At 44.4% G+C, this 23,897-nt stretch overlaps 1 protein-coding gene across 6 annotated transcripts in view; it reads right to left on the bottom strand.

Moving 5' to 3' along the window:
• Positions 1 to 23,374, bottom strand: part of uba3 (ubiquitin-like modifier activating enzyme 3) — a 38,994-nt gene extending 15,620 nt beyond the window's left edge. For 2 of the 6 annotated variants that reach the window (XM_072472282.1, XM_072472287.1), the window contains exons 1-8: positions 23,269 to 23,363; positions 23,120 to 23,158; positions 21,575 to 21,695; positions 17,962 to 18,042; positions 13,721 to 13,803; positions 13,052 to 13,132; positions 9,482 to 9,525; positions 614 to 678 (exon numbers count right to left, since the gene is read on the bottom strand). In XM_072472282.1, coding sequence (XP_072328383.1) covers positions 614 to 678; positions 9,482 to 9,525; positions 13,052 to 13,132; positions 13,721 to 13,803; positions 17,962 to 18,042; positions 21,575 to 21,695; positions 23,120 to 23,158; positions 23,269 to 23,288 — 534 coding nt within the window. In that variant the 5' untranslated portion in view covers positions 23,289 to 23,363. Of the gene's footprint in view, positions 1 to 613; positions 679 to 9,481; positions 9,526 to 13,051; positions 13,133 to 13,720; positions 13,804 to 17,961; positions 18,043 to 21,574; positions 21,696 to 23,119; positions 23,159 to 23,197 lie in introns of all 6 variants that reach the window. The other 4 variants (XM_072472284.1, XM_072472285.1, XM_072472283.1 and 1 more) reach the window with 3 other exon arrangements.
• Between the last annotated feature and the right edge of the window lie 523 nt (positions 23,375 to 23,897).

Raw genomic sequence — 23,897 nt, 5'->3', positions numbered from 1 at the left:
CTACCTCATGATGATTTAAGCCCCTAGATTCATGTTGGGAACATAATGCACTCCCCACTTCCATCTAGCTTCCCACATGTAGAGCCTCTCACTATGGCTACTATAAATGTAAAGGGAGTTTGCTAATTCTTGGTTAATTCATTGTCTCTATGTAGTTGGTCTCATTTGGTATGCTTTTCTCCCTGCTTTAAACCAATGGCCAGAACAGTATACAGGATATACATAGCAACAACACTTTTAATTATCTGTTAATTATTACTCAACTCTAACTGTCAAGTACCAGCATACAAATGCCTGGAGTTCCTTGGTTATCTGTTTGGGGTGAAGAAAGGAAACAGAGTAGTGCTAGTTTTATTAACAGATGCTGGCAAGATGCTGTTCTGATAAAGGTCTTTGACCTGAAAGGTTAATTCTGTTTCGCTCTCCACAAATACTGCCCGATCTGCTGACGGTTTCCAGCGTCTTCTGTTTTAACCTCAACTGGTAAACGGGTGACCGTTAAATAATACCAGAGCTTTGTTCTTAGGGTTGTTATCTGAACTCTTTCACTAAATTGCAGCAGTTTAATCGTTGAGTGTTATTCTACATTAAATGTAACTATTAATATTCATACCAACATCCCATTGATCCATCGTCGAGCAATGATAGAATCTAATCCACTAATAACGATATGAAATTCTGAAACAGAAGAAGTACTCTTTTTAAAGTGACTTGGGAGTAGATCCAATTTCCCCCCTTTATTAGTCACTGACTTCCACATTTAAGCTTCATAAATAAAACCTGGTTTTGTATAATCACATTGTCAAGTCTCAGTTTTTCAAAATATTTTGCATGGTCATTTTGGACTCCAATGACTAAATATAATTAAACATGACAATGTTTTTAATGTTAATTCAAACTGAACTACTCAGTTTACCCTCCCATTTTGAATATTGTACTTTAAAAAATGCAGCAAATTCTCAGTACTGTTAGCCTAGATAAAAATCAAGAACCTAATTTTTTTATTTCCTTCCCATCAGGCCACTCAACTTCTCAACAGAAATCCTTCAGATTACTGAGGCTGACTGACCCCAACATTTTATCCTAGTAACATCTTTGAGATAACAAGTAGAAAGTACACAGTTAGATTTGTCCAAAAATTCTCTCCCCCAATTAAATATTTAGCCGATGCATTACAGTACCCAACAGAACTTGTCAAGATTCACTGGCTTCCAAAGAACAGTGAGAAATGCAGGGAGATTTAACTGAGCATAGATGAAGCAGACATGAGAAAGCTCAATTGGTACTTAAGTGAAAGGGCAGCATACGGCACAGTGGTTAGCACTGGGACTGCGGCGCTGAGGACCTGGATTTGAATCACGGCCCTGGGTCACTGTCCGTGTGGAGTGTGCACATTCTCCCCATGTCTGCGTGGGTTTCACCCCCACAACCCAAAGATGTGCAGGTTAGGTGGATTGGCCAAGCTAAATTACCCCTTAATTGGAAAAAAAAATAATTGGGCACTCTAAATTTATTTTCAAAAAATTAAGATATCATTTTTACAGCAGTCTATGCAGACTTGACGCCTGTGCTGGCTGGCAAGTCTGAGATCAGTCCGAATCTGTATGGATGACTGGTCACTTGGAAGAATTGTGATGCTGAGTGAATAGAAATAACAGCATCAAATAGTTTCCTTAAATTTAGAGGGAAAATTGGAAAAAGGTTGAAGTTTCTGTGAAAATAATATGCTTGAATCAGAGCCGGGCAAATGACGAGTGGAGAGCACACCACCACTTCAAATGAGTTTAAACTGTTTCTTACAAAACCATTTTTCACAAAATGTTGATTTCTTCAGTGAAATACATGGCATGTTACAGTCACACTCAATCACCCATGTGTCTATTATATATTTGTGTGCGCTTCAACAGGGACTGCAAGGAGCCTGTGAAACGGAAGGTTAAAAGAAAAATACATCCTAGATGTGATGGCACGGTAGCACAGTGGTTAGCACAGTTGCTTCACAGCTCCAGGGTCCCAGGTTTGAATCCCGGCTTGGGTCACTGTCTGTGCAGAGTCTGCACGTTCGCCCCGTGTCTGGGTGGGTTTCCTCCGGGTACTCCGGTTTCCTGCCAGTCCAAAGATGTGCAGGTTAGGTGGATTAGCCATGCTAAATTGCCCCTTAGTGTCCAAAAAGGATAGGTGGGGTTCCTGGGATAGGGTGGAGTGCTCTTTTTAAGGGTCGGCGCGGACTCGATGGGCTGAATGGCCTCCTTCTGCACTGTATATTCTATGTCAATGTCAGATGGATGCCATATCCATAAATACACAAATGTCAATAAGGGTCTATGCATAGTAATAAGGGTTAGAAAGCACCTATTCCTCCCCTGAAATCAATGATGTTGCAGCCAATTGCAGTGTGTTTAGCACTGTTCCAATGGAGATCAAGTAATTCGACCTGGAGGATTGAAACTAGTTTTGAAGGGGTGTAGGTTTTGTTGGTCCATGTGCTGTTGGGGAAATGGGTCCCTTTAAGAACGAGGTTTCTTTCGGTGATGATTTCAGGTAAAAAGCAACTTGCTACCAGTAACCAATCATGTGACTAAGTTGCCTGGGAAATAAACAATAGCAAAGGGGTCAACAAGTAAATTATAGGGCGAGTAGATTGTGTATTACATAAGAACAAGGAGCAGGAATAGGCCACCTGGCCCTTCGAGCCTGCTCCGCCATTCAATGAGATCATGGCTGATCTTTTGTGGACTCAGCACCACTTGTAAAAAAAATATATATATATTTATTAAAGTTTTTTACCAACACAACCCCCCCCCCCCCCAGTAACAAAATAACACGAAATCGCACTGAGCAAGATATATACATGGCAAAATGGTATATCTACATAGCTTTATACACTGGCTCTCCCCCGCCCGTGCCAGTTTCCCCCGCCCTTCATGTTATCTCCTGCTCGTCCACCCCCCCCCCCAAAAGCAATCCCCCATTCCCCCCCCCCCAAGCAATCCCCCATTCCCCCCCCCACCCAGCAATCCCCCATTCCCCCCCCCCCCCCCACCAAGCAATCCCCCATTCCCCCCCCCCCCCCACCAAGCAATCCCCCATTCCCCCCCCCAAGCAATCCCCCATTCCCCCCCCCAAGCAATCCCCCATTCCCCCCCGCCCCCCCCCCGGGTTGCTGCTGCTGCTGACCTTCCTCTAACACTCCGCGAGATAGTCTAGGAACGGTTGCCACCGCCTGTAGAACCCCTGCGCAGACCCTCTCAAGGCAAACTTAATCCTCTCCAGCTTTATGAACACAGCCATGTCGTTTATCCAGGCCTCCAGGCTGGGGGGCTTCGCCTCCTTCCACATTAGCAAGATCCTTCGCCGGGCTACTAGGGGCGCAAAGGACAGAATGCCGGCCTCTCTCGCCTCCTGCACTCCCGGCTCGTCCACTACTCCAAATATTGCTAGCCCCCAGCTTGGCTTGACCCGGACTTTCACCACCTGAGATATTGCTCCCGCCACACCTCTCCAGAACCCCTCCAATGCCGGGCATGACCAAAACATATGGACATGGTTCGCCGGACTCCCTGAACACCTTCCACATCTGTCCTCTACCCCAAAGAACCTACTCAACCTCGCCCCCGTCAAGTGCGCTCTGTGAACCACCTTAAATTGTATCAGGCTGAGCCTGGCACATGAGGAGGAGGAATTAACCCTACCCAGGGCATCAGCCCACAAACCTTCCTCGATCTCCTCCCCCAGCTCCTCCTCCCATTTACCCTTCAACTCTTCTGCTAGCGCTTCCCCCTCTTCTTTCATCTCTTGGTGTATTGCCGAAACCTTGCCCTCCCCGACCCATACACCCGAGATCACCCTGTCTTGAATTTCTTGTGCCGGGAGCAACGGGAATTCCCTGACCTGTCGCCTCACAAAAGCCCTCACCTGCATATATCCAAATGCATTTCCCAGGGGCTAACTCAAACATCCCCTCCAGTGCCCCTAGGCTCGCAAATGACCCGTCAATGAACAGGTCCCCCATTCTTCTAATCCCCACCCGATGCCAGCCCTGGAACCCGCCATCCATCTTCCCCGGGACAAACCAGTGGTTACCCCTGATCGGGGACCACACCGATCCCACTGCACCCCTGTGCCGTCTCCACTGGCCCCAGATCCTTAATGTTGCCGCCACCACCGGGCTCGTGGTATACTTTGATGGCGAGAACGGCAGCGGTGCCGTCACCAAGCTCGTTCCTTTACAGGACGCCATCTCCATCCTCTTCCATGCCACCCCCTCTCCCTCCATAACCCACTTGCGGATCATCGCCACATTTGCTGCCCAGTAGTAGCTCCCTAGGTTTGGCAGCGCCAACCCTCCTCGGTCCCTAATGCGTTCCAGGAACCCTCTCCTTACCCTCGGTCTTATTCGCCCAGACAAACCCCATAATACTCCTGCCTACTCTCTTGAAAAAGCCCTTGGTGATCACGATGGGAAGGCACTGAAACACAAACAAAAACCTCGGAAGGACCACCATTTTGACCGACTGCACTCTACTCGCCAGCGAGAGCAGTAACATGTCCCATCTTTTGAAGTCCTCCTCCATTTGGTCCACCAACCTCGTCAGATTCAGTTTATGTAGGGCCCCCCAATTCCTGGCTATCTGGATCCCCAGATACCGAAAACTCCCACCGCCCTCCTCAGCGGTAGGTCCCCTATCCCTCTTTCTTGGTCCCCTGCCTGTAATACAAAAAGCTCACTCTTCCCTACATTGAGCTTATAGCCCGAGAACTCCCCAAACTCCCTCAGAGTCTGCATGACCTCCACCATCCCCTCCATTGGGTCCGCCACGTACAGCAACAGGTCATCCGCGTATAGCGACACCCGATGCTCTTCTCCCCCTCGGACCACCCCCCTCCCATTTATTAGAATCCCTCAGTGATATGGCCAAGGGTTCGATCGCCAATGCAAACAACAGGGGGGACATGGGGCACCCCTGCCTCGTTCCTCGGTACAGCCAAAAGCACTCCGACCTCCGCCGGTTCGTCACTACACTCGCCACCGGGGCTCTGTAAAGGAGCTTAACCCAGCTGATAAACCCTCCCCCGAACCCAAACCTACGCAGCACCTCCCAGAGGTACTCCCACTCTACTCGGTCAAAGGCCGTGTCCATAGCTGCCACTATCTCCGCCTCTCCCTCCTCCGATGGCATCATTATCACGTTTAAGAGCCGCCACACATTAGTGTTTAATTGCCTGCCCTTTACGAATCCCATCTGGTCCTCATGAATCACCCCCGTGACACAGTCCTCAATCCTCATGGCCAGCACTTTTGCCAATAACTTAGCGCCCACATTGAGGAGCGAAATCGGCCTGTACGATCCACATTGCAGTGGGTCCTTGTCTCGCTTTAGAATCAAGGAAATTGTCGCCTCCGACATTGTAGGGGGCAGGGTCCCCTCCTCTCTTGCCTCGTTAAAGGTCCTCACTAGTGGCGGGGCCAACAGGTCTACGTACTTTCTGTAGAACTCCACCGGGAACCCGTCCGGCCCCGGGGCCTTCCCCGCCTGCATACTCCCCAAACCCTTGCTCAGCTCCTCCAACCCGATTGGTGCCCCCAAACCAGCCACCTGTTGCTCCTCCACCCTCGGGAACCTCAGTTGGTCTAGGAATCGTCTCATCCCCTCTTCCCCCCCCCCCTGGGGGCTGGGATCTGTACAGCTCTTCATAAAAGGCCTTGAATATCTTGTTTATTTTCGTTACACTCCGAACCGTGGCTCCCTTCCCATCTTTGATTCCCCCTATTTCCCTCGCTGCCGTCCTCTTACGGAGCTGGTGTGCCAGCATCCGACTAGCCTTTTCCCCCGTACTCGTAGGTCGCCCCCTGCGCCTTCCTCCACTGTGCCTCCGCCTTCCCCATGGTCAACAGGTCAAACTGCGTCTGGAGCCGTTGTCTTTCCCCAAGTAATCTTTCCTCCGGGGCCTCTGCGTATCTCCTGTCCACTCTCAAAATCTCCCCCACTAACCTCTCCCTTTCCATGCCCTCTGTCTTCTCCCTATGAGCCCTGATGGAGATTAGCTCTCCCCTGATCACCGCCTTCAACGCCTCCCATACCACCCCCACTCGCACCTCCCCGTTGTCGTTGGCCTCCAAGTGCCTTTCAATACACTCCCTCACCTTCCCACACACCACCTCATCTGCCAGCAGTCCCACATCCAGCCGCCACAGCGGGCGTTGGTCCCTCTCCTCTCCCAGCCCAAACCTTCATGGGTCCACTCCCTCCATCTGATCCATAAACCCCCGGAGCACCTTGGCCGCCGCCGGCCTCTTTCCCGTCCTTGATCTGGAACGGTCCAGTGCTGGGTCCAGCACTGTATTGAAGTCCCCTCCCATTATCAGGCCTCCTACCTCCAAGTCTGGAATGCGCCCCAACATGTGTAGTGCAGCAGCAACACCCCCCCCACCCCCCCCAGACCCCTGTCGAGCTTTCTTGCTCCCCCCCATATCACTCCCATAAGTCAGCTGACACCTGCTGACCCCGGCTCCCCCCGCCGTCCCTTTGAGCCCCCGTGTGGTAGTCTCCCAATCAGTATACATTCCTTCGTTCCCCTTCCCGCCTTTCTCCCCGCGCGTGGGAAAAAAAACCCTGTGCTTTCCAAAAGCCTGCCCTGCCCCCTCTGGCGCAGCTCCTGTCGCGGCCTTGTCTCTCTCCCCCAGCCTATATAACATTTCCTGCGCGTGGTTGACCCCCTATATACAACCATCATACTTCAACCCTCAAACACCCCCCACCCTCACAAATCCTCAGTTAGAGTCCAACTTTTCAGTTTGTATGAAGGTCCATGCCTCTTCAGGCGTTTCGAAGTAGTAGTGTTGGTCCTTGTATGTAACCCACAGTCGCGCTGGCTGCAGCATTCCGAATTTCACTCCTTTCCGGTGAAACACCGCTTTGGCCCGGTTGAAACCCGCTCTCCGCTTAGCAACCTCCGTGCTCCAGTCCGGGTATATTTGGATCTCTGCATTGTCCCACTTGCTGCTCCACTCCTTCTTGGCCCATTTCAGGACTCTCTCTCTGTCTGTAAACCGGTGAAGTCTCACCACCATCGCCTTCTGGGAGACCCAGGATCCTCAGATTATTTCTCCTCTACCTGTTCTCCAGGTCTTCGAGTCTTCTCGCCCACTTCTTGTGTAGTGCCGCTCCACTCTCACCGCCAGGCCCAAGAGCTCGTCCTCGCTCACTCTTTTCTGGACCTCCTGGATCTTCACCTCGTGGGCCTTCTGAGTTATCCCTAGTCCTTCAATTACCGCCAGCATAGGCGCCAGCATCTCCTTACGCAGCTCCTCGAAGCAGCGCTTGATGAATTCCTGCATCTCCTCTTTGTCCCCGGCCGCCATCATTTTGCTTTTTTTCACTCGCTTCTCCTGCTGCTCCAATGCCGCTTTTTTGGCCGTTGCACTTCGGGTCCGGTCCATAAAAGTCGGTAGGGGACCTCTCTCTTCTCTTCCCCACGGGTTGTCTGTGAAAAAAATTACGTTGGGGCTCCTCTAGCGAGCCCGAAAGTCCGTGATCGCGGGAGCTGCTGAATCGTGCAGCTTAGCTCCGCATAGCCGCAACCGGAAGCTGACTCAGCACCACTTTCCCGTCCGAACACCATAACCACCATAACCCTATAACCCTTTAACCCCGTTGTACTGCATTCCAAGCAGGTTACTTTTAAAACAAGCTGGATGCAAGGAACGTTTCTTTCAAACCGGATTCAATTGAAATTCTGTGTTGGCTAAAAACATTTAAAATTCTTGTGAAGGAGAGGACTCTATAACAGTGCATTGAAATTCTAGGAAAAGCCAAGCTGAGAAGGCCCCAAGGAATCAGAGCCCTTATAACAATCTTTGAAACTGTATTCAGAGAACGTGGTTAGTCATCTCATTTCTGATAAGCATCTGACTTGAGCTTATGTAGAAGGGGGAGAGTTCATGTCAGATGGGCGTAGAAGAAAAGTTACGTTGTCATGTGAGAGTACCTTTAAGAAATGGGTGTTTATAAATGGGTGTGTATATAAATTTCTGTAGTGAGAGTACCTTTAAGAAATGGGTGTTCATTACTGCAGTGATGTCAGAGTGTGGGTGGAGCTGGGCTGTCTTGTCAACTTTTTACTTTCGCTTTAGGCTTTTTGCTGCAGGGTGGGTTTGGTTTCATTTTAGTTTTGGAGAAGCTGAAATCACAGCAGGATGTGTATGAATCTCTGCAAGCTTATGAATGTTCATTTGCTGATTTCAAAATGGTAACTGCTCTCAATAGTGAATTGAAACCTGATCTTTGTGTTAAAAAGGGTCTTTTGTCTTCGGAATGTTGTTTGGGAATTTATTAAGGATTACTTAGTGTTGTATTCTTTGGGGGTTGTATTTGAATTGATGGTTGCTAAGATGTTCACTATGTTTTAAAAAGGTTAACTTGAGTTCATAGAATAAACATTGTTTTGCTTTAAAAAATAATTTTCCATTTCTGCTAAACCACACCTGTAGTGTGCTCCCCATACCACAATCTAGTAAAAGTTGTGTGTCAGGTGAACTCCATGATACACTTTGGGGTTCACTAAACCCTGGCCCATAACAACGTGGAGCTTAGAGTATAAGTAAATGTGTTCTACTATATTTCAGGTAACTGACAAAGATAGTGTATGAGTATTCATGTTCTTTGATTTTTGTATAGTCAAATTCTTTTGTTTTAAACTGTAAACCTGTGGCACCATTTTTAGTTAAAAATCTGGGTTTTCGGATATCCGAAAAAAAAGTTACTGTTCTCTACTGAGATCATAACAACGTTGAGGACAATCCCTTGATAGATCAACTGGTTATAACAGTGAGTTGACTCTCAGTTCAGAAAGCCCACAGGTTCAATTCATGATCTGTTAGTTAACCTATTCAGCCAGACAACGGCAAGGGTCCTACAACTGACCTCAGTGCTCTGGGTTCCTGTTCTGGAAAGTATCCATATGTGAACATTTGAACAGTATAGGATGAATTTTGGCTGTGATGCCCAACCCCAGTCAAATAATCTCCTATATCCAGGCACAAAAATGAACAATGGTCAATTGGGTATGACAGCAGAGGGTCACCAACATATACAAAATAATGCCCCAGGTAGGAGAAATTCATCAATATGAAATGAAAAATATTTCCATCATTACAACTTTGAGAAGGTAGCAAAATCAAAGTATTTTAAAATCACAATTCAATCTTTCAGAATACATAATCTCATGAATTGTATTTTGGGTCTATTTGAGTTTCAAGAACTGTAATAAGCAGTTCACTTGTGATCAAACAAATTCTAAATACAGCCTCCCTTAAGATACCTATCCCAGTGAGAATACGGCTATATCAAAGGCTGTGAGCCTGATTTTTGATCCCTCACCAGTAAGGTTGGAGCCCGTAGAGATTGTAGCTTTGTTAGTCAGTTGTAAAATCACTATCAATGCTGAGAATAGCTGGATTTCAGCAGGAGTCATTACTTACGTCTATAAAAGGTTTCACTGAAATCTTGTATCTTTTTAAAATGTCTGAGAGAAAAGTTAAGAATTGTTTCAACTTATTATACCATTGGCTCTTATTGCCTTTGTAATAACATATATTCTGGTTTCAGTTGTAGAAACATGAACATCTCACACAAGAATCCTGGACAGTAAAAGTACATTGCAGAACACAATATGACAATTCAGGCTTACTCCAACCATGTCCAAGCATTATGCATGCAATTAGCATAAGAGCGTGCCACATGTTGAACAATTGCCCTTCTTTTTACCTTTAAAAGAACAAACTTGTATTTATATTGGGCTTTTCATAACCTCAGCACATCCCAAAGTACTTTACAGCTAGTTAAGTGCTTTAGTGTAGGAATTGTAGCAAGCCAATTTAAATGCAGCAAGGTTTCAGTCACCATTGAGATAAATAACCAGATAACCTGCTTTGGTGATAATAGTTGAGAGATAAATATTGACCAGGATTCCTTGGTGAACTCAGTTACTCATCAACAAAGTAATGCCCTGGGATCTTCTCTATATCCATCCTCAAGGCAAATGAAGTTCAATGCATCATTTGAGATACATCACCTCTGGAGCACTTCCTCCTGTACGGCAATATCACGCTAAATGTTGGCACAAGTGTTAGATTTAGGATTTGAACCCATAACATTCTGAGGTGAGAGTTATATCCCTGAGCCATGGCTGTATAATCAGTACAGGTCACTTGGGATGCCCACCACTCTCCAACATTGCAAAAGCAGGAACTATCAGTCAGTTCACCAATTCAGACTCAAACAAAATTTACCATCATTATAGAAAAGCAGACAAACCAAGAAGCCATTGAAGGCAGAAATGCAGAGCAAAACAAAGCTGAAATTAGTTCATAGGTGTTTAGAAAACCTCAAGTCTGGTTTATGCAAGGTTTTTTAAGGAAACAGACTTCCCAAAGTCATAGTTATACTTGCGTGGCTTGACAAATGTGCTGGCCTACAGGATCCAGATCAAAACCAAAAGGTGACTAGCAAAACTGCACTGGATTTAAATACGGAACTAACATATCCAACATCATCTTCATCCTGACTGCCACCTTTGTATGTATCGCTATCATGTTGTCTGCAGATTTTCGATATGAAAACATTAAGTGTTACTACATGATGAGGTCTATCTGTTCCTTGTATTGAAGGATGGGTCTGACCATGTTGCTGAAGAACATTCCATTCAGTTGACCGTGCTGCACTAGCAGTGAGATGCAAGGCAAAACTGTTCTTCCTCTGCTCGCAGAAAATTCCATGCACCTCCCTGTGGGTTGGGGTACTTCTGTTTTGATTACTCCTTGTAAATGAGATTTGATCAAATTCCTCATTTACAAAAAGCCCATAGTTCTTTATGAATTCAATTTAAAGAACTGAAGTATTTGGGCACAATAGAAAGATTCAAGCAACGGGTTCTTACAAAGAAGATATTTATGCAAGTTGATAGGTATCTTGAGTAAGTTTACACCGCTGCTTCCTTGTTCAACTTCTTGTCTCAAAGACATTTGGAAATCTATAATTGCAGTTTTATGGTAGTTAAAAGACAATTAAACATTAACTAATGGACCATTTGAGTATCAAGGATAAATAAAGAGAGGAACCTTTCAACATCAGGTCAGATGTGGGGATATTCGCTGATGATTGCACAACATTCAAAACCAATTGTGACTCCTCAGACACTGAAGCAGTCCATGTGCAAATGCAGCAAAATCTGCATAATATCCAGGCTTGGGCAGTCAAGTGATAAATAACATTCGTAGTATACATGCCAAACAATGACCATCTCCCATAAGAGATAATCAAACCATCGCCCCATGAAATTCAGACCATCACTGAATCCCCCACTATCAACATCCTGGGGCGGATACCATTGACCAGAAACTGACCTGGACTAGCCTTATAAATACTGTTGCTACAAGAGCAGGTCAAAGGCTAGGAATTCCGCAGTGAGTAAATCACCTCCCGACTCCCCAAAGTCTGTCCACCACTTACAAGACACAAGTCAGGAGTGTGATGGAATACTCCCCATTTATCTGTATGAGTGCAACTCCAACAACACTTAAGAAGCTCAACACCATCCAGGTCAAAGCAGCCCTCACTTGATCGGCATTCCTTCCACAAGCATTGAATCCCTCCATCAACAACACACAGTAGCAGCAATGTTTACCATCTACAAGATGCACTACAGGAAATCACCAAGGCTCATTAGGGACCACCTTCCAAACCCACAACCACTAACATCTAGAAGGACAAGGGTAGCAGATACATGGGAACACCACCACTTGGAAGTTACCCTCCCAAGCCACTCACCATCCTGACTTGGAGATATATCGTTGTTCCTTCACTGTCGCTGGGTCAAAATCTTGGAACTTCCTCCCTAATAGCACTGCGGGTGCACCTAGACCACATGGACTGTAGCAGTTCAAGAAGGCAGCGCACCACCACCCTCTCAAGGGCAATTAGGGAAGGGCAACAAATGCTGGCCTCGCCAGCAAAGCCCACATCTAGTAAAAATTTTTTTTTTTTTTTTTTTGAAACGTGAATCACACTGAAATGCTTGACTAGTAGCTGCTTTGTGTTTTGCACAGAAGCTATACTGATCTTTCCAGCAGTAACTTGCAACACGACGGCATAACACAAGATCTCAAATCAAAAAGGGCAGCACGGTAGCATTGTGGATAGGACAATTGCTTCACAGCTCCAGGGTCCCAGGTTCGATTCCGGCTTGGGTCACTGTCTGTGCGGAGTCTGCACATCCTCCCCGTGTGTGCGTGGGTTTCGTCCGGGTGCTCAGGTTTCCTCCCACAGTCCAAAGATGTGCAGGGTAGGTGGATTGGCCATGATAAATTGCCCTTAGTGTCCAAAATTGCCCTTAGTGTTGGGTGGGGTTACTGGGTTATGGGGATAGGGTGGAGGTGTTGACCTTGGGTAGGGTGCTCTTTCCAAAAGCTGGTGCAGACTCGATGGGCCGAATGGCCTCCTTCTGCACTGTAAATTCTATGACCCTCTATTCTATAACACTACACCCAAAGCAGAAATAGCATCCATCTGTAAAAAGCTTTAGAACAGCTCTTTTTCTGACCAACCAGTCTTGTATACAGTATATGTATTATATAGACTCACATGCAGATTATAATGAAAGGAGAAACAAACTGAAAAGGGACACAGAAAGAACCATAACAAAGAAAAATAAAGCAAAATAATAACTTGAAAAAAAACTCTGATACAGCAAAAACAAAACAAGTTATATTAAAAGAATGAAATTCAGATCTCAAGTGTCTCTATCAAACATTGCAGTTAAATGTGGAGAATCATGGGCAACAAACAACTGCAAGTTTTAGAAATGCTCAGTTATTTCAGGGAGGGAAAAAAGATAATTTGGAATAAAATTTTAATAGTCCAGCATCTAACTCTACAGATAAGCATTTCATGAAGTGGTTTTAGTTTACAGCCATCCTGATGAAAGTCAACCTCATTTTCAGATCAATTTCATCTTAATGCTATAATGAACTTATTTTTTGAACAAAGGATACGGAACTACACTGCAATCGGGAATACGACTGTTAATGAACTCAGCAGCTATTTCAGCTTTTGGCCTTCCGACATCCTTTGGTCTGTTTAAAAAAAAAAGTTAATAAGAACATTGAAGTAACACTTTGTGAATAGAAAATCATTAAACATTCACTAATCAAACTGCACTGAGAACATGGCTGAGGCAATAAGCCAGCTTCAAAAATTTCACTAATGTAAAAAGATTAACATCAAGATGAATCAAGAATTTCAATATGAAAGCAGTCAGCTTTAGACTGCATCCCACCCAGCTTTAAATGTCACATACTCCCCGTACAGGCCGATCACTCCCACAAAGAAAACAAGTGAATATAGAACGTTTGCATATATCAAATAATTAACCGAGTGGCATTTTGATAAGGCAAAACATTTAAATTTTAAATGACCGTTTTAGAAAATAAGCTTTTGTAAACAGCCATTCAATCACAAACATGCACCTTGGAACAAAAAACTATTTCAATGCACGAAATCAACAATGGGACATCTGTACTAGTAATTATACTGACGTTTAAAAAAAATCTTTATAACGATGGACTTCAAAGCATTTTCTATACAAATTGCAAGTGAGAAGACTTAATTCAGAAAATCAGTAAGAGCAAAATTTACAATGCAATATTATATATAATTCTTACCGAAATAAAAATTGCCTGTTCAGATTAGAAACATCTATTGTATCCATATCAATTACATCAATTCGTCTGAAGCCCATTAGAGCCTGTGATAAGAAGATGAGGTCAGTGATAGCATCCAACAGAGCTATTGAACAAACTTTTTACATATGAAATTCAATTTGAAATGTTAAATGGTTCGGGAATATACTGTTGGATAACTGATTGCTTGATACCTAAACTGCCCCTTAATTGGAAAAAAGAATTGGGAACTTTAAATTTAAAAAAAAGGGGCAGTACGGTGGCTAGCACTGCTGCCAAAAAGCACTGAGGACCCAGGGGTCCTGGCCCCGTGTCACTGTCCACGTGGAATCTGCACACTCTCCCCGTGCCTGCGTGGGTCTCACCCCCATAACCCAAAGATCTGCAGGGTAGGTGGATTGGTCAACCTAAATTGCCCCTTAATTGGAAAAACAAAGAATTGGGTACTTTAAATTTTAAAAACTGATACATGACAAATATCAGTAAGAATTAGTTTATGCTCTATCAGTCTGACTTCAGTTGGAGCTGACTGTCCCATTTCTTTTTTAAAAATTGTTTTTATTCTCCATTTTCACATTTTCCTTCCAAATTTACACCCCACCAACAGGCAACAAACGGTAATAAATACAAAGTCAATACCCTTAACATCAACAACGATACCATCCTCCACCACCCCACCCAACTGTCAATATATGCCTCAAATAAAACACACCCTCCCACGGTGGAAAAAAAAACAAAAGCGAAAAAGAAAAAGGAGTCTGGAATCGCCCATGGCCACCATTAACCGATAGAGTCCCTCCTCCCCACAACACTCAATGCCATCCAACCTCCAAAAGAGTACTGTAAATGACACCCAAGAGTTGTAAACCCCCCCTCCCCAACTCCTCCCCCTCCACTTCCTCTTGTAAAGCTCCTCCCCCCAACCTCGGTTCCTCCCCCCCAACATTCCACCCCGGCTAGACCGCTCGGACACTGTTCTACCAGGCTCCGGTGGCCGCAGCCCCTCCCCCCACCTCACTCCCTTTCACTGGCCGGCTTAAACCGGCCAGCATGGAGGCCCCCACCCAGGTCCCTTTCCCCCTTGCCCGGCCCCAGAAAAAACCCAGAAGTCCCCTTTTAGCACACAGACCCCACATATCCACCTACATCCCAAAGAGCCCTCATTTCGACTGAAAGTCCCATTTCTTCCCTTGTCTAAATATACACAACGTTGGCTCCTATAGCCCATACACCCGCACGCAGTGAAACAAAAAAGAAAAAAATACAGTCATGAGGCTACATTGGTACATGACCATTTCTCAATTCTGCCACAGTCGTTCTGCCTTCACAAACTCCTCCGCTGCTTCCGCCGTCCCAAAATAAAAGTCCTTGAACTTGTAGGTCACCCTCAGCTTCGCTGGATATACAATGCCGCACTGCACCCTGCTAACGTACAGTGCCCTCTTCACTTGGTTGAAGGCAGCCCGCCTCCTCGCCAGCTCCACCGTAAAGTCCTGGTATACGCGTATATCAGCTCCAGCCCACTGCACCACCCGCTTCTGCTTAGCCCAGCACAGGACCTTCTCCTTTACACTGTACCTACGGAAGCACAGAGTCACTATTCTTGGCGGCTCACTCGCCTTTGGTACAGGCCTCAGCGACCGATGTGCCCGATCCAGCTCATATCGGGAGGGATCCTCCCCCTCCCCCAATTGTTTTGCCAACATCGCGGCAAAATACTCAGTCGGCCTCGGTCCTTCAACTCCTCCGGGCAGCCCCACAATCCTCAAATTCTGTCGCCTGGATCTGTTTTCCAGGTCTTCCATTTTGCCTCGCAGATCCTTGTTGATCTCCATCACCTTCCGCATCTCATTCCCCATCGAAGTAAGTTGACCACTGTGCTGCAGTACTGTCTCTTCCACTTCCTTCAGCGCCTCCCCTTGCTCCCGCACCTCCGCCACTGCGCTCGCCACCGCCGTGCTCACCGGGGTAATCGCCTCCTCCACTAGCACTTTCAAAATCGCCCCCATCTCCTTCCTCATTGCCTCCATATGTTTCGTAAACTGCCTTTCGAATTCCACGGCCATCACCGTAGTTATTTCTTCAGCTGTAAGCAATGCGGCCTCCCCAGCGCTCCATTTTCTTTACTGACCCCACGGTGACCTTTTCACTCCCCAACGGACTTTCAGCTGCTTTTTTCACGGCCGTTTATTTGCCGGTCTTCGACATTTCCCTTCTTTGTGCTGTCTCTTGACTTTCACTGCCTTCGCTGGCCCTAAGACAATGTTAACCCCCGACAATGTCGTTCCCGAACGGGAGCCCTCCAACGCGCAGCTGCCTCCCGCCCGCCGTCACCGGAAGACCCACAGAGAGGGAATCCTTTTGGCAGTGTTCGCTTCACCAATCTACCCCAAAAAGTCTGTGGAAGCTCCTGAAAAAGGTCTGAGGGTCCGTTCCAGAGAGCTGGCGAACGCGCGACCTACTCCTCCATGGCCGCCACCGGAAGCCTCGTCCCCGCTTCTTCAATGGCCTTGGTGAGATCTTTTCAGTTGTTCCCCCTGCTGCCAAAATTCACCTTTAAAACAAAGGCCCTCAAGTCAGCTTGAAGCCTTTAAGCTTGCCCTTCCCCCGCCTGCATGCTGGAAGAGGCTTTTGTCTTTACAGCAGCTCCAGCCAAATCTTTTACTGTTTCTGCCGGGTTTGGTAACCAAGAGACATACCATTCCTGGGGGAAAGTACCCCTCCAACATTCACGTACGTCTTTTCATCAAAATTCCATCCCATATTGATTAAAAAAAGAGCTCTTTTCTGTAACCTTGGGTAGGAGCTGCCTTGTGTGTGACCACTTACTCTATGGTCCACACTGGAAGTCCAACTGTCCCATTTCTGAAGGTCAATAAAGTACATCTGCACTGAGCAAGGTTACATAATACAAGGCCCAACTCAGTTTGAAGGACATTTTTTGCAATGAATACTTCACATTTCCCCCACTGATTTTTTTCCACATATATCCAGCAAAACATAACTTGAATAGGTCATTCCAGGTCTCGAGATGTTTTGCTGTATGACTACTAGAATTCAGGTTTATTTATGGAAATTCCAGGAATGCACCTACAACCACACTCAAGTTCAGCACATCATCCTGGATAAAAATGTGAATCGCTGTCCATCACCTTAAATATTCACTCCTTCCACTAGTACACAGTCTACCAACTACAAAGATCCACTGCTACTACTCGCCAAGGCTTCAACTGCCGAACCCAAAACCTCTACCTCCTAGGTCAAGGGTAGATGGGGTAAGGGGACACCACTACCTGCAAGTTCTCCTCCAAGACACACCACCCTGACGAGGAGATTTATAACCATTCCTTCACCATCGCCAAAATTGCACAATACCTTCACCACATGGACTGCAGCAGTTCAAGGCTGAGATTCACTACCACTTTCTCAAGGACAATTAGGATGTACGATAAATGTTGATCATTTCAGCAATGACCACATATTGTGAATGAAAAGGGAAGCATTACTCACATCTGGGTCAGAGCATAGCAGGTGCTGTTGCTAAGCAGAGCCTGAAGGACAAACTCTCAAAATATTCCATGAGTCAGCCAGCATGGTGACTGGCAAGTCATCTGATTTCCGTTTCTTTTCTACTTTCAAATTCTTGGCAATTTAACAAATTCAATACTCTACTCGATCCTAAGTTAAATTTACTACCATGCTAACCAAGCCTATTCCTATATCAGCACATAACTGCTAGAAGTCCAAATACTAGCTGTTGTATGCAAGCGAGTTTAGTTCAGCAAGTGTTGTCAAATTTTTGGCTAAATCATTGGAAACCAGAGATTGTGAAGATTTTAGAGAACATGAGTGACTGCACAAACTGTATAATTCTGCTACTAAATGGGGCTTGTCCCATTAAAGCCACAAACTCAATTGCTTTAGAGTAAACACAAGGTGAAGCCAGAATCAACCAGTTGTTATTTCAGACCCAGATCCATAGCTGGCCATTTAAAGATTATTGTGCACTTGTAATACTGTTCAACTGTCTGGAATGTGTTGCGTGTGCTGGATGCAGGAATTCTTATACTCACAGACAGACAGACATGCAAATCGATCCCTTGCATCAATAAATTAGGTCAGAGTTTTTGTGAAGGGAGTTATTCTGAAGTCAAATTACAGCCCCACCTAATTTCAGAACATTTTGTACAATCAGGAACCAAAGTTAAAAAAAGATACATTACCAGATTTTTAAGGAGTTCACATCCTAAACCACCTGCCCCAATAACTAGAACTTTGCAGGTCTCGAGAAGAAACTGGAGTGACTGCAAAAACAAATACTACCGTTTAGTGAACATCACAGCAAAAATAAGAAAATTAATTACAATGCTTTTAAACAAATTTTCGCTAAATATATTTTGACTCCGTTTCATTTTACACCCACAGAAAGAATAGGCTATATAGTTGGTAAGACTAGCTTTCGAAATATACATCAATCCGGATTTTGCAGCCAGCAGCAAAACAAGGGGGCTTGCTGCTAACTTTGATAAAAGCCTTGCTGTGAAATGTAGCAACCTCTGCAGTGTGAACTTTATCTATTTCACCATACAGTAGATTGTAACATTCTTCACGGGATTGGCAGCATGGAGCTGCAGTGATTTCATCAAGCTATCTAAACAGCCAATCACATTAAAGCATTTTCATGAACAGCCAAAAAAGCACTAAAATCAAGCATTAAAAAAAAGCTTCATACAGCAAAATAAAGATTGGGACATTGACATCAGGTGAAAGGCAGAAGCTAAATGCCATGAAAAAAGTTTCAAAAATATTCTTTTTAAAATTTGTTTAAATTGGGCCGACAGTGGTTAGCACTGCTGTACCACGGCGCCGAGGGCTCGGTTCGATCCCGGCCCCGGTCACTGTCCGTGTAGAGTTTGCACATTCTCCTCGTGTCTGCATGCGTCTCATCCCCACAACCCATAGATGTGCAGGGTAGGTGGATTGGCTGCGTTAAACTGCCTCTGAATAAAAAAAAGTTTAAATTCATTAAGGGGACATTAACAATACTCCACAAAGGAGAAGTTGTTTTTTTAAGGGCCAGATCAACAATAGATATTATGCACATCACCATGAAAAAGCCAGTCACATCTGATTAAATAGAGGAAATTCTCCTCAAATCAACTATTTGCTGGGCCGGAGAGCAGGGACACAGTGCAGCCTCTGGCAGAGCAAGGAGTGACAGGATTTCTGCGTTCATCTGCAATTGTGTGCAAACTTGAGGTTTTGCTCAATTTTAATAGGATAAAGGTGATGAACACAGAGTACATCCACAAAATCCCCCCACAGAATCCGGGCCATCAATTTTTAAACAGCAGCTCCCTTTTCCAATCTCAGTCCCTATTTGTGTACACATACAAGTGATGAATAGTTTACAGTACTCTTTTGGATGTGTTGGGATTTTTTAAGTAAAAGTGGACCAGTGTGCGGGAAAAGAGAGATCATGCAAGCTTTCACAATTAGTACACTATACAAATGAAACTTCTGAAATTCTGAAAGTACCCTGCTAATATTTCACTTGGATATTTTGAGTGGAAAGTTGTATGTTTGATTTCAAACTGAAATGCATTTTTCTCTTTTTAAGATTTATGGTGAGGAACTGACTTTCCAAATGTGAGCACCCTGAAATTTGGTTATATATAATATAAATTAGATGCTCTGTTAGTGTGCTGTAACTTTAATTTTGGCAACGTATTCAATGCTGCACAAAAGAGACAATTCCATTATCAAGGGGCTGGTTTAGCACACTGGGCTAAATCGCTGGCTTTGAAAGCAGACCAAGGCAGGCCAGCAGCACGGTTCAATTCCCGTACCAGCCTCCCCGAACAGGCACCGGAATGTGGCGACTTGGGGCTTTTCACAGTAACTTCATTTGAAGCCTACTTGTGACAATAAGCGGTTTTCATTTCATTTCAAAGTAAATACAAAGCCAAACATCAGTTACGTGGATCCCCCCACAGAATCCGGCCATCAATTTTTAAACAGCAGCTCCCTTTTCCAATCTCAGTCCCTATTTGTGTACACATACAAGTGATGAATAGTTTACAGTTACGTGGATTTCTTTCACGTTGTGAATCTATGTCCTCGAGAACTAGATTATGCTTTCCCCAAACCATTTAGTTTACAACAGCCAACAGAAGAAACTCAAAAAGAAAATGCTGGAAAATCTCAGCAGGTCTGGCAGCATCTGCAGGGAGATAAAAGAGCTAACGTTTCGAGTCCTGACAACCCTTTGTCAAAGCGTCGACAAAGGGTTATCAGGACTCGAAACGTTAGCTCTTTTATCTCCCTACAGATGCTGCCAGACCTGCTGAGATTTTCCAGCATTTTCTTTTTGGTTTCAGATTCCAGCATCCGCAGTAATTTGCTTTTCACAGAAGAAACTCATCAGTCTGCAACTGATTCCAAACTAAACCCCATATGCAAAAGGGCAAAGCATAATTCAGGGACTAAATTGCATGTTCCTGATATTTCAGTAACTGATAATGGTTAATTGCCAGTCCGGGGTACACAGGAGAGTTACTTCTCCACAAAGATGGGAAAGTAGGAGGAGTGACTATCTGATTCATGTGCACTTCCCAACAGAAAATTACATCCAGCTGTAACTAAGATTTCACAGTTTATTGATAAAGGAAACATAGACGATCTGGTGTACACATATTTTAAAAGGTCTTTGAAAATTTGTCATGTAGGCAGCTCACTGATAAGATGAAGGCACACAGTACCAAATGGAATGTGTGCATAGGGAGTTGCTTATAAAATAATAAATGTACACTTGTGGTTACGGGGGTACATCAGTTGATCTCCCATACCATTATGTACTAGAAGTCCAAGACCAAGTATAATTTACAAGTAAAACAAAGATTAAAGACGGTTGGATAATTGGATCAGAAAAGGCAGTGGCAATATAAGTGCCTCTTTTAAATCATGCATTCGATCACTACTTCTATGTAATACTTTGTTGATATTTTCACATTTTTAATTAAATAGCAAAACTGGTGGCAATTTGGGAATCCCCAAAGTAGAGGAGCTTACAACTTTCTCGGAGGTGGAGGCATAAAATCAAGCCTCTATAATGTAACACACTGGCATGAAATTGAAAACGCAACCAGACAAGTTTATATGGACAGTTTCAGCAACATAATGTTCACAGGGCAGAAATAGACAATCCAGCCCAACAGGTTTGTATCAGTGTTTATGTTGCACCCGAGCCTCTGCCCACTCTATCCCACCCCACCTTCAGTGTGGTAATTTAGATAGATGATATTGCTTTCTCTCATGTTTATCTAGTTTATCCTTTAATGCACTATGTTAGTTTCAACTACTCTTATGTGGTATCAGGTTCCATGTCCTAATTACCTGAATACAAATTAATGCATTCACATTTATAAATGGAAGTAGGGGACTAAAATCTGACAAAGTAACATTTGTAGACAAAGTGAATGCAGTCACAAAGAGGGAAATTTAAACCTAACCTGACCAAATCAAACTAGCTATCCATTTTACATCCTGTCACGAAAAGGAGCAAATATAGTTAGAGGATGCAAACTTCAGGAGTGATCTAAATTATTGTCGAGTCAATCAAGTATATAAATAAAAATAGGAAAATTGACTGTTTCCGTTACAGAAGCTTGAGGTTTCACATCAGAGGTGGTTTTCCAAATGTAATCAGCTAATACATAAGTCACTGGTATTTGATTTTGTGATCTCCCATTGTGACGTACAAGAATATTCAGCAAAACAAAAGAAAAAGCTTCAATCCAACACTAAACGTGAAGTTTATAATTGAATGTTTCTCACTTCAGTACTTGGCTCAAAGTCAGGATGTGTGAATGGTCCTGAACGCTCAAGGAACTTCTTCACGTGATTCCAGCGACCGTCCCAATCTCCAGTGTCCCCATACCCACCATCAACAGCCATTCTGCACAGAACACAATAAACTCAACTAGAAATTTAGTTTTCACAACACAGCAAAATTAGAAATATGAATGAAAATAACCATGTCTTAGGTAGTTTCAGCAGCAATAGTCAGCTACATTTTAAAAAAAAAAGAGGTATATAAACTGAATTACACACCAATAGCTACAGTTTTAAATTAGAAGACCAGTTAAAAACTCAGTCTCAAATATATACAATTGCTGCATCTCTCAGATGGGGAATTTTTGGCAAACAATATCATCTAGGGCTAAAATGAGCCCTTGGAATGATCATTAAATTTCACAAGCAACACTGACACCAGCCAAAACAAAAGTGTCAATTTTATACTGAATTTGCAATTCTTCTCATCCAACCTCCCAACCAATCTGTTGTGTAGCAGAATAGGCAGGGGGAAAAAGGAAATTATTTTCAAAAGCTATTGATTGTATCTCTGCAGATTGTACATCAGTATAAAATATCAGTAAACAAGCAACACAATGTCATTGGAGTCCAACACAACATAAAGAAACAGGACAAAGTAAGGTGCTTATCTTCTCTAATGCGCAGGATGCAACAGTAAATCAAAGCTGGGCAATTCTCCGGAAGATGAAAACATAAAGGATTGTTGGCCCTTTGGCTAAGATCTAGCATCAGATCAAACCCAAGATCAGGCACAATACCTTTTCTTGTCAGCTTGGAGTTTTTAATGCTCTCGAATTGTTTTTTGGAGCAAGCAAGGAAGTGGATTAAGGGTTTACCCTGCCCACTCTGCACAGTGGATTTGTAACTTAAAGAAAATAATAACATTTAAAAATAACAAAGAATTGTTACCTGAAACAAGTCTGTGAAGCCTTGTACTTACTTTCCCATTTCAGGAATAATGGGACATATTTTATAAACAAAAAAATTTGGGGAGAAACAGTCCTTCCATTTAATAGAAGAGAAACTTATCTGGTGCTTAAAGCAAACCCCAACATGAAAATATAGCAATTTAAACCACAGCAATTTTAGAGAGTTGTTGCAAAAGTTTTGAATCCAGATTTGTCCCAGTTAAATGTACACATCAATCGTTGCTCCTACATAAATGGCGCAAACTTAATGGGAATTTAGTTGACAATTTGCTTCACATGGTGCTAAATTCAAGCCACTGAATAAATGCTTAATAACACCATTTAGTGTTTTAATATTTACTGCAAAAAAAAACCATCCTGCATGAAAGTGCATTTGGCAATCCCATCAATTTCCCAGATTTCCTCTTTATTAATATATTCCTATTCCTCCAAGCAGTTAGCCCGAGTTTAGGACGAACAAGGAAGCAGGTTGAGGGCGGACTGATCCCGCTGCTCGGAGCTGCAGCTTATAACAAGCTCACAGCCTCAGACCTTGCACAAGCAGAAACCAGAACCGCTACATTCATTCAACACTAACTTGTCAGTGTGCTCTTCTACTTTCCTTCTTTTCTTCTCCCTAAAAAGAGAGAATAAAAGAAGGTTCAGACGTGCTCACCCAAGAGAAGAACGAGCAGAAGTCAATGTGAAAGAGGCCTGAGCGGCCGGAGTTCACTCGGGGATACTCACGGCTCCGCGACATCCGCCATACTTTCCCTCTCCCATAGTCCATTACGGTCACCAGGCGGGAGGCTTGAACTCCGCGTCGCTGCCGACCAATCCGCGCATCCCATAATGCCGCGCGGCCAATCCGCCCATCCCATAATACCGCGCGACCAACGCCCGGGTGCCTATCCGGCGCCTCTGCGTGACGTCACCAGTTGCCTCTGGACAGCCCCTAGGTTGGGTTGCTGGAGCTGGACCATTCTCTTAACTTTATTTATTTACTCATTCATTCCAGGGATGTGGGCATTAACTGTCCATTGCTAATTGCCCTTCAGGAGGTGTTGGTGCACTGCTGCGGTCCATGTGGTGTGCTGTTCTGGTGGGAGTTCCAGGATTTTGATCCAGCGACTGTGAAGGACAACGCCATGTTTCCAAGTCAGGATGGCGTATAGCTTGGGGGGACTTGCATGTGGTGATGTTCCCATGCATCTGGCGCCCTTGAATTGTCTTAATGGACCAATATGATTGCACTGGGTTGTCCCAGGATTAACTAATAAAAATCATTGCAAGCGTCTCATATAGGGCAGTAGTAATGCAGGATAATATAATCAACTTAAAATAATCATCGAATGCCACCAAAAACAAATTTCCAA

Source organism: Scyliorhinus torazame, chromosome 13 (assembly GCF_047496885.1).
Source record: "Scyliorhinus torazame isolate Kashiwa2021f chromosome 13, sScyTor2.1, whole genome shotgun sequence".
Lineage (NCBI taxonomy): Eukaryota > Metazoa > Chordata > Chondrichthyes > Carcharhiniformes > Scyliorhinidae > Scyliorhinus > Scyliorhinus torazame.
This window is presented reverse-complemented; position numbering and strand designations above follow the sequence as displayed.